Source organism: Macrosteles quadrilineatus, unplaced genomic scaffold (assembly GCF_028750875.1).
Source record: "Macrosteles quadrilineatus isolate MER2022 unplaced genomic scaffold, UCM_ALF_1.0 Scaffold_8__2_contigs__length_117827958, whole genome shotgun sequence".
NCBI lineage: Eukaryota > Metazoa > Arthropoda > Insecta > Hemiptera > Cicadellidae > Macrosteles > Macrosteles quadrilineatus.
Genome location: NW_026542601.1, coordinates 11,293,504 through 11,303,675, shown reverse-complemented (window position 1 = coordinate 11,303,675; position 10,172 = coordinate 11,293,504). Strand labels below are relative to the sequence as shown.

At 37.1% G+C, this 10,172-nt stretch overlaps 1 protein-coding gene across 3 annotated transcripts in view; it reads right to left on the bottom strand.

Moving 5' to 3' along the window:
* Positions 1 to 2,943: 2,943 nt before the first annotated feature.
* LOC128999846 (scavenger receptor class B member 1) overlaps positions 2,944 to 10,172 on the bottom strand; it is a 160,028-nt gene continuing 152,799 nt past the window's right edge. For all 3 annotated transcript variants that reach the window (XM_054426555.1, XM_054426554.1, XM_054426556.1), the window contains 7 exons: positions 9,632 to 9,776; positions 8,800 to 8,897; positions 7,779 to 7,929; positions 7,148 to 7,266; positions 6,512 to 6,634; positions 6,053 to 6,266; positions 2,944 to 4,991 (listed from right to left, as the gene is read on the bottom strand). In XM_054426555.1, coding sequence (XP_054282530.1) covers positions 4,831 to 4,991; positions 6,053 to 6,266; positions 6,512 to 6,634; positions 7,148 to 7,266; positions 7,779 to 7,929; positions 8,800 to 8,897; positions 9,632 to 9,776 — 1,011 coding nt within the window. In that variant the 3' untranslated portion in view covers positions 2,944 to 4,830. The remainder of the gene's footprint in view (positions 4,992 to 6,052; positions 6,267 to 6,511; positions 6,635 to 7,147; positions 7,267 to 7,778; positions 7,930 to 8,799; positions 8,898 to 9,631; positions 9,777 to 10,172) is intronic.

The window sequence follows — 10,172 nt, the reverse complement described above, 5'->3', positions numbered from 1 at the left end:
GAACAATATCACGCAGACAATTTATATTTGAAGTACAGCTTTACTTCTTCTATGTCTAACTGCAGTAGTATTCAGATATTTAAGGATTTTTCTACAATAAGGCTATAAAATTGAATGTTCAGATACCAAAACAGCTGTTTCATATTTCACATGTGTTTTGAGTAATTATCATGCTTACCAGCAGCTGGCAATTATAAACTTCCAAAACTCAACAATGTTGCCATCCTGTTTCATCAGTGGATAATGTGTTATAGTTCTGAGTTCTTACAAATTATAATCTAGTTTTTCAATGGCTGTTCCAAGTAGTTTTTTGCCTGTTAGAAGACCGAAGGTTTCTAAATCCACTAAGTGTGTGAGTTAAGAAGAATGTTACCCCTTAGATAATATTTTCATAGTTAACTTTTGTTTCTTATGAGTTCCCTGATATTTGAAAAATAATACGGTAGGTTCTTGAAAATCTGGACTTTTAGGAGATCTGGATTCTAAATACTCTAAACTTTTCAGAGTTGTTTTTAGGTTTGACTTGGGGCTTTTTTTGTCCTAGAATGCTAGGCACGAGCCTGGGATTGTTTTTCACATTACTTCAGGCTAGACAGCGGTTGCGGCATTATCACTTACGATAAAAACAATTGGTGATTTGGCGGGATTTGAACCCGGGACCTCTTGGACCGAAGTCCCGCGCACTAACCACTAGACCAGCTCGCTCCCCAATGGCTTGGGGCTTAAGGACAAGTAGTTTGCTACTGATAACTACCACCATCTGCCACCTGGTTGGTGTAGGTGGTTTGGCGAGAAGTTGCAGATTAGAATCAATGAGGCCTCCGGCGGAGCATCAGTTGGTTTAGAAATACATGTGGTATTGCTACAACTCCATTAACTAAACCTAATGTTTTCGACCAGTGAATAGACCTAAGTGGCTAGGAGACTTGTGAATACTAAATAATTCCATATTATTATTATTTAAATAATATTGCAGGTCGTGTTAAAATTTTGACCTTTGGGTATCGAACCAACATCAGGTCGGGTCAAAATCGGGTTTCTTTGGAAACTGTAGTTAAACATTAATTCTTTATCATATAGTCTGTTTAAATGTCTTCTGCAATAGCGGCAAAATCGTGAACACGAAATGAAATTGAAAATGAGTGAAATTGTCGTCGGTCAAAATGAAATTGTGAAATTGTGGCAGTCGCAGTGAAGTCATAAACATCTTCTAAGATCAGGAAGAAATCGCCAACATCTTCTGCGTTTGTGGAGACAATATCTTTATCTCTTGTGATCGTGGCAAAATCTTGATTTCGATTTTGACAATCGGGAGAATAAAAGGTTGGCTCAAAAATCGAACCCTAGTAGATTATCAGTGGAATTAGTTTTTTAAGAGAAAAGAATTCCTTAGATGCCAAGTGAGACCCTTTCCCTGAGGTCCCCTGCAACCACGGTATCCACCGTTAGGGAAATACCGTTGTAGTAGTTGTCAACCGTTGCTGTTGTACTTAATAGTACTTAAGCACATTTTAAAGAACCTGACAACTATTATATTTACTTAGACAAAAATGTTCCCTGCCTAACAAACTATACAACTCATATCAGTAGAAACTGGAAATAGGGAATGCCTCTGTTAAGTAATACAATGTGTGTGTATTAGCGTTTTCAACCCCATTTTCCTTCTATTTTTATGGAGATACATGCTATTTAAAATTAAAAATTTGAAGGTGGTATAAAACTTCTTCACCAAGTACTGAACATCCAACCTGTATCTGTAACACCTGTGCAGCTTGGTTCAGTTCATCCATAGACAAATAGAATAAATATAGACCGTCAGCTGTGCTGCGGTTAGCATAAGTTCTGGCGTCCACTACTAGGTTTACCGTGTAGTTACGGCGCACACCGCTGCAGGGTCTGCTGGTAGCATACGGCTCCTGCGCTTCTCGCATGCAGCGGTGTGCGCCGTAACTACACGGCAAACCTAGCGGTGGGCGCCGAAACCTTCCTTTGACAGTCTATATTTATTCTATTTGCCTATGGTTCAACACCGTTCTGTTTCAGCTAAGGTTCTTCTGTAGCAGTGTTCCTGCTGCATTAGCAAGCGTTTCTCTCCTATTGACAATCTTCATATTGATGTATAACAACAGACAAGCGATAAAAGAACTTTTCGCCTCATCTATCAACCATTCCATCACATTTTAAAGTAAGTTAATCAGTTCTGTAATGATTCTTCACTAAATAATGTAGTATAGTAAAGGTTTTGATTTCAGATTAGATTGGATCCGTATGATTTTTCAGACTTTGTTATTGAGCAAGATCACAAGGATTTAGGTTAGCTGATGGATGCTTTTTGAAGTACACAAAAAGATTTAATATAATAATGCACTATTAAGAAATTATTTCATTTTGTGTCTGGTAGTTCAAATCAAAGGGGAGTAATGACATCAACACTTTCCCAATATCACCACAGATTTTCTTTAACAAAATTATATTCAACCAGTATAATAATTTATTATTTTAGAGTTGTCAATAGTGTTTTTTCTAACTTAGAGATAAAATGTTGAAGTTGCCGAAGGTGCAAATACCTGTTGTGTGCTTTTTAGGGTGATGTATTTAAACCTCAAGAGATTTTAGTGAGTCGGTAGCGTCGCAGACTTCGGGCCCAAGGCAGCGATGTCGTGGGTTCGGATCCTGGTCACTGCCGAAAACATTTTATCAGTACAGTTCACCTTTGTACTGTACCGGCTCACTCCTTGCTTTGCTGTATACGATCCACGCACGGGCGGTTAGTCTATGTGGACGGGCAATTGCAAAAGTTGAAAGAGGCTGCCAACCTCTTAAAAAAAAAATTCTGCTTTTATGATACTCCTCTAGTATCATCATTAGTATTGTGTTAAAATTAATTAAAAATATTAAAAGTAAAAGAGGGGGCATGGGAATTTGTAATAACCACACATGACAGTATGTAAAAGATACGAATATAATTATAATACCGGTACTTATCTAATATTTACAAAAGTATAGTACATGTGGGACTACAGACTAAAATGGCTTACATTGAGCAATATGCGAGACTGAGTCTCTTTACGATCGTTTAGTGATTGGAATAAATATACCTGTCAAATAAATGTGATATATTAAAATCTGAAATAACAAAATGTAAGTTACATGTTTTTTACTATCTACTATAATCTAATATATTTAATCAACAAAATAACGAGTTTAAAATGTTTTTTTAACAAGATTAATATTTTTATAAATATAAATAAAAGGGTACTAAAGATGTACTCAGCTTTTAGTGATGTAAATCAAACAATATAGAGCAAATAGTAATCGCATAGCTGAAATTAAACATTGATAAAATATATATTTTTTTATTTAACATTTAACTAAACACTTTTGTAGATATCACAAGAGCTAACATTTGCTTAAAATCAGCTATAATTATTCCAACTCGGTAACTTTAGAGGACAAAATTTGTAACTATTGGGCACTAAAGGGGTTTGAGTATTCATATACACATTTTAGTTTTTGTCGTTGAACTACAAATGTGTTACATAAAATTACGTCATTCATGATACATTGGACGATAGATTATCTACAAGGTAAATAGTTTTCACTAGAGTATCGTAATGCTTCACAGATACGCTAGGACTGTACACACAATCGGTAATACTGTTTAAACATTTAAAAACCTTCCGAAACGCCAAGATCACTAAATAAAACTCTTAAATAGCTCATACAATATACTGGACGGCACATGTGGCAAGTAATGACTCTTGAGCAATGTTTCTTGTGCTTCACAACTCGAGAGTTATTGAGCTGCGGAAATCACCAGTGAGAGAGAGAGAGCATTATGTGAGCAATTTCTCAAAATATTGCAAGTTTTCAGATATCTTTAACTCGACTACATAAGTTTTGTAAGGGTGTGCGAGAAATCATCTAGTCTATGGTTTAGGTTTGATCTGAACGTTTAAACAAATTGCTTTGTAGTGTTTCACGCATTCATCATCCATTTGGGATGCATTACGGACATTTTAACATACAAAAAATCCTGAACAGATCAATGTTTATAGCTGGAATAAAATCTTATTTTGTATACTGTAAAATAGTTTCACACCACTGACTTATATTCACAAGATCGATATAATATCCAAAGCTAAATTACTTGAGGCACAATGTTATCACTGGTGTAGAAGGTCTGAACTGTACATAATGATAATATCTCTCAAGCAAGTGGTTCAAGCTTACTTGCAAATTAGGCGATATTTGTGGTAAACATGATTATTTCAAAAATGAGGGTAATTATAATTCAGTACCAGACATCATACCTGGATTTCATCGAATTGGGATTAAAGTATTAAAGGGTTAGGGGATAAGTCAGTTTCAATTTGGTGAAGAATTTCTGTAACAAATATTTGAGTGGTGATTTGTGGAAGACTCTACTTTTGGTTGAAATTATTAAGAGGACAATCTATGCTTTGGGTCAAAGGGAATGCCTAAAGCCTTTTGATTCCCTCTTTACATTCTTTATCATAATGTCTAATCAAGGCACATGTGGTAATAAAGAAGGCTATATAAAATTAGCATTAGAGCTATTCACACTGTACCTCAAGGTGGTACTTTAGAACTTTTTTGCACTTTTTTCCCTGGATTTGTTTATAACCAATTGTACATGGGATATCTGAAGGTTGTGCACTAAGACTTCTTTTTCCACTGTTCAGCTCTCAGCTGGTGATTTTCCATCTTCCGCCATTTCTCCGGAGAGAGAAGGTCTACGTCTACATCTACGCTGCATTCGCAGGACTAGTAGGTGATAGTCGCGGCAGTGGCCGAGCGCCGCGGGTGTTAGCTCTGAGGTTGCGTGACCGGATCGGGGTCGAACGAAGTTTCTTGCATCTCCGTGTCGAGCAGATGGACGGAGTCCGGCCGGGCAACAGACGTCTCGCGTAGATTGTGCAGTACGTGGTACGAGTCTCGGATGATGAGCAGACGGTGTTGACCGTTTACTGGAAAAAGACAGTTTGGTAAAGGATGTAACATAGAGCACAAGTGCCAAGGTTCTAGTGGTATTTTTGTAGGGATAACAGGCTTACCTGAATGGGAAAAAGTAACTCTCACTCAAAAAACATAAAGAACTTTACACAACGGTATATCATATATTAGAATATTTTACTATCTAGTCACCAATGGACCTGAAAACATTTCTTCCCAACTCAACTTTTCCTTGGTTGGAAAACTCTGTCAGCAACAGTAAAATGTTATCCAATATACAATAATTTTTGTGTATAGAGTAATGTGGTTGTGTTTCTTGAGACCAAAATGCCTCTTAACTCTTCAGACAATTCTGCTATTCTCACAGCAAATACCCAAGACCTAGTTGGTTTAAATAATTACTCATGTGTGGTAAAGACTTAAATGTGTTAAATGTGTCCAACACATTCATCCCCATCCATGTGTGAACCCCTTTGATATGTAGTTAGAAGGTCAGCAATTTGCTTGAGAAGACAATTAGTATTTTGTGACTGTTCAAAACTGGTCCCTGGTGGAGAATTTGTGTGCTCTGTGGTTGGCGTGGTAAAGATACAAATCCTGTCCTATTTTCCACGATTAGTAGCAAAATGCCTTTGATATGCAACCCATGAAGAATCGAACCATCTGATTAACTTTCACCCAAGCCTTCAACCGTGTATGGTGGGCCTCCCCAATCAAGAGCTGCACATAAGACCTGACCGAGAAGGGATTGAAACCCTCAACTTTTGGCAGGCCACTAAACCATATTGATCAGAGCAAACTTACTGTCCAACCCACTAACTAGAACAGCAATCAAATGCCTAATGATAGTAGTCCTAAACTACTCACAGGCTGCAACTGTTAGGCATAGCTTTTAGCCATTTTTGTTAGGTTATACTCACGTAGACAGTTGTAAGTCAAAGCTTGGTCTTGTTATTCTCTTGTTCGATATACGAGCATTTGAACTCTGAGGAATATACCTTGGCTGAATATTCCTAACTTAATGATTTAATGGATTTTTATTATCGATGTTTCAAGAAAAGACTACGAATCTCACCGATGAAGCTGCTGCCTCGCCGCAACTTCTGTTTGCCCAGCTCTATGTTCTCAGCTGTGAACACGAGGTTCTTGTAAGCTCGGACAAACACAACAATCAGCGTCAGGCTTCCCAACGCGATCAGTCCGTACTGCAGCAGGGGCGCCACGTTGTCAGCAAACGTAGTCGACAGAAACACCCAACTGTGTATACTGGGTGTCAGCTCTCCCACACCCTGTAATGTTACATTTGTGTCATTGTTACGTATTGTAATAGTATACATGTTTGACTCTGTTACAAAAATCGAACTGTTATTTATGGAACATTTTGGCGATGCAAATTTATTTGTTGAAAGTAACTGATGTTAGTATCAAAATCAATCATTTGGCATATGTTGTATTTATTTCTCATTGTGTGAGCAATTAATTAATGCTTTTTATTGTACAAACTTTGATGAAGAAACAGATTAAATGGTTTTACCTCTTCCAGCCACATAATGGGGAAGACGATGGTGGGGAATTTGCGGACTGGATGGATCTCCGCATGCTCCACCTTGAGGTTCAGTTGCACTTTGACCTTGGCCTCCAGAGTCACTCCCAGTTTCTGAGGAAACGGTTACTTAAATAAAACAATTTGACATATAAAACAGTTTAATATGAAACAGTTACTGTAATATAACAGTTCAAAATAGAGCATTAACTGAGGTGAAATAGTTAGCTAGGTAGATGGTATAGTTTAGGGAGGAGTTGGACATCAAAGAGTTATTTTTAGGAACAGTTTGACTTTGAGAAAGTTTAGTTTAGTGGAATAGTTTGATAAATCTATCATTATTATTGTTAAGACACAACATATTGTTAGTTAAATATTTCGTTTCAGAGAATAACAAATTGGATTCAGTAGGTAGCCTCTAATTCAAACCGTTAGGTAGATTGGCCCATAAACTAGCAGATACTCCTTGGTTAATTTTCCCAAGTACAACTAGCATTTAATTAAACCCGTAATTTGTCTTCTATTCCCCTTTGGTGTTGTTAAAAACATCACATCCCTTAGCTACCCTAGGGAACCATGCCGATACAGAAAGATGCCTGTATTAGTACTCCCACAGGATTATCTCACCGGTTGTATTTTAAAGAAGGTCTCGTGTTTCTCCTGGCTCGGGGTGAGCCCCTCAAAGGGTTCCAGCAGGGAAGGGTCGGCCTGGTAGAAGTGGGGGAAGGACAAATACACCGGAGCATCTGAAAACATCACAAATGTAACTACTCAAGTATTGCTTAGTACACCTTACAGCTCATAGTTTGCTGATTGTATGGAATTAGTCAATAACCAATTTTTGATTTAACATAATATAGCAGGCCAGCATAGCTGGGTAAATTGTCATGATAATACATATTATATACAATAGTCAGTCAAACATATAACTTTTAAAATAATACCACACTCTTTTAGGACATCACTTTTTATTAGGAAATAATTAGAGACACCCTTTAATATTTTAACTGATTTTCAGTCGTTTAAATACTTTTGGTAGTTAAGTTTGTTATACATTTATCACCTATATACAGTGCCGCTTTTGTAAATGAGCCTGGGTCAAGGGGCGCAAGAGGTATTTTTTTTTGGGAAGAAGCATAAGGCTTTGTTGTGGGTGTAACGGGAATTGAACCCGATCCTCTGACAGAAAATTCCTAGACGCTATATTGGCTAGCAGCCTAGCGAAGCACTCCTGACTGTGGTAGTTATTGTTACTCACCGAACTGACACGGACTGATGTTCTGGAGCCCCTTGGGAGGACATTCCTCTCTACCAGGACAATAGCACTTGTTCTCTGGCTTGACGTCTCCCGTCTCAAACACATCGTCGTCAGGGGTGTAATATCCCGAGGTGATACCTGCCTCATAGACCTGTCAGGAAAAACAGGTGTAAATGTTATGTATGGAACAGTTACTTGTTTGGAACATGCTATCATCATCCTGGTGTAGTATCCAGAGGTGTATGCTCCTCTTACTTAAAAAAAATAACAGTTACAAGTAGTAACATTAACATATGTGTGCTGAACTGTTTGATTGAAAGCGTTACCATGCATGTTGGCTTTCCAGAATCCATGCAGCTTACTCATACTTCCACCCATCATTGGGTGTTGTTGAAATGAATCTAACTCACAAGCATGTATGCTTATGCATTGCATCGAGGTTGGTAAATGTAACTGATACCAGTACTACTATAAATCCAACAAATTAGTAGTTGAATGTCAACAGGGTAAAAAGTGTAGATATGTGGATTGTGTAAAAAATATGAATTGTGGATATTTATAGGGATGCACTGTGGATGCGATACTCCCTGGTGTGGATTAACGTCTGCACGAGTGAGTACTACGACTATCCGCAGTACTATCCTGATAATTAGACCAATTCGTATATACCAAGGCAAAAATGTGGTTCGGATTCCACTATAAACTGTAGGTCTCTTAAGTTGCCATTAGCTGTATGGGCTATTAATTTACAGCTGTGTCTAAGGAATATGTCGGCCTTAGTCACTAACAAGATTACAAGATCGCGTCACTCATCCTACACTCATCTCCATTATCATACTTGGCTTAAAATACCTATTTTGTATGGTCGCCATTTCATTGTACAGTATAAAGTAAAGTATAAAGTATGTTTACATCCTTCAATAAATTAGTACCAATAAGGTATACAACTGTTTTGATTAATAATTTTTCAGGTCTACAAAGACAGTGAAGCTAAAAAGTTGGTATAACTTGTGTTACTTACCTCATATCTGTGCCTCAGAGGCCACACTCTACACAGGTCCTTGTCATAAACATTGACCACATCAGACCCGGTGATGGCACGGGGAGGGAACAACGAACCTGGAAAGCAGAAAACAATTGGAAAATAATAATTGGTCGAGTAATGCATGGTGAAAAGAATTGACAAAAAAAGATGGGAATCTTAATTTAATAAATCCAAGTTAAGTTAGCCTAAAGACAATACATTGATGTAATGCACCTGAAGAACTTTTTATAGAAAAGATAAGGGAGTCATCCCTTATAGAAAATCATTTTCTATTAGTTATTATTTTACAAGTCAAAATAGTTATAAAACGTTTAAATATGCTTATTCACGTATTTATTACTATAAGAAATACGTATACTTAGGTATCTTCAAAATATCATAGATTTTGGCTTTCATGGTTTTAATTGTATATACTATTTCTTCGTCAATCATGTCCTTTTGTGCAACCCTTTTAAGAGAACCAGTAAAACATAATAATATATCGTGGTATCACACAGCTCTCATTGCTACAGGATCAGTAGCAATCGTTATATCTTCCTCAGAAAACTATACTTAATACCATCTAATAGGGTCTCAACCAATGTCCAATAATAAAGGAAATTCATGGACAGATGGACATCATCAATTGGAGAGCATAAGAAGCCTTTTGTACATAAATTAAAGAGAAAAAGAGTTCTTCAATAAAAATTTGAGGTTGAAATGGCATGTTGTGAGAGTTGACAAAATATATATCGTAACTTGTATGCTACTTGATTTCAATCTACCGAATGACATAATGACCTATCCTCAATAGACACACTAAACTCACCCTCTGAAGCATTGATGTTTTTGCAGGGTGAATCCTCCCAGAAGGGTAGATGGTCAAGGCCATTGAGTTTGTCCAGCAGTCCGAAGTACTCCATACCTCTGTGTCCTGTGTTGATGGTGGAAACCTCGTCCAGAGTTCCGTTCCTCTGTAACAGCAACAATACTTTATGGAATGGCACAGGATAGTAGAATTTGTGGATTAATCATGTAACTCATTCACAACCTGCAGTGTGGATTCTGGATGGATGAGGTTTGGAAAAAATGCAATGAAGGTTGACATTCCACCTTCGATCAGTTTGGTTTGTAAGCAGGAAGTGACAAGTAGATTATTAATGAGAGCTGTTTTTTTAAGGGTTCAAAGATTATTTTCATGGAAGAATACCTTCTTAAGAGCTAACAAAGAAAAGATGCATTAAGAATAATGACTTGATAGTGGAACAAGTGGTTATAAGATTGTTTGAATTGTGTTCAAATCATTTGACTCCCTCATTTACATCATTAGTGCAATATTGATGTAGTAGCAATATATTAGTACTTTTTAA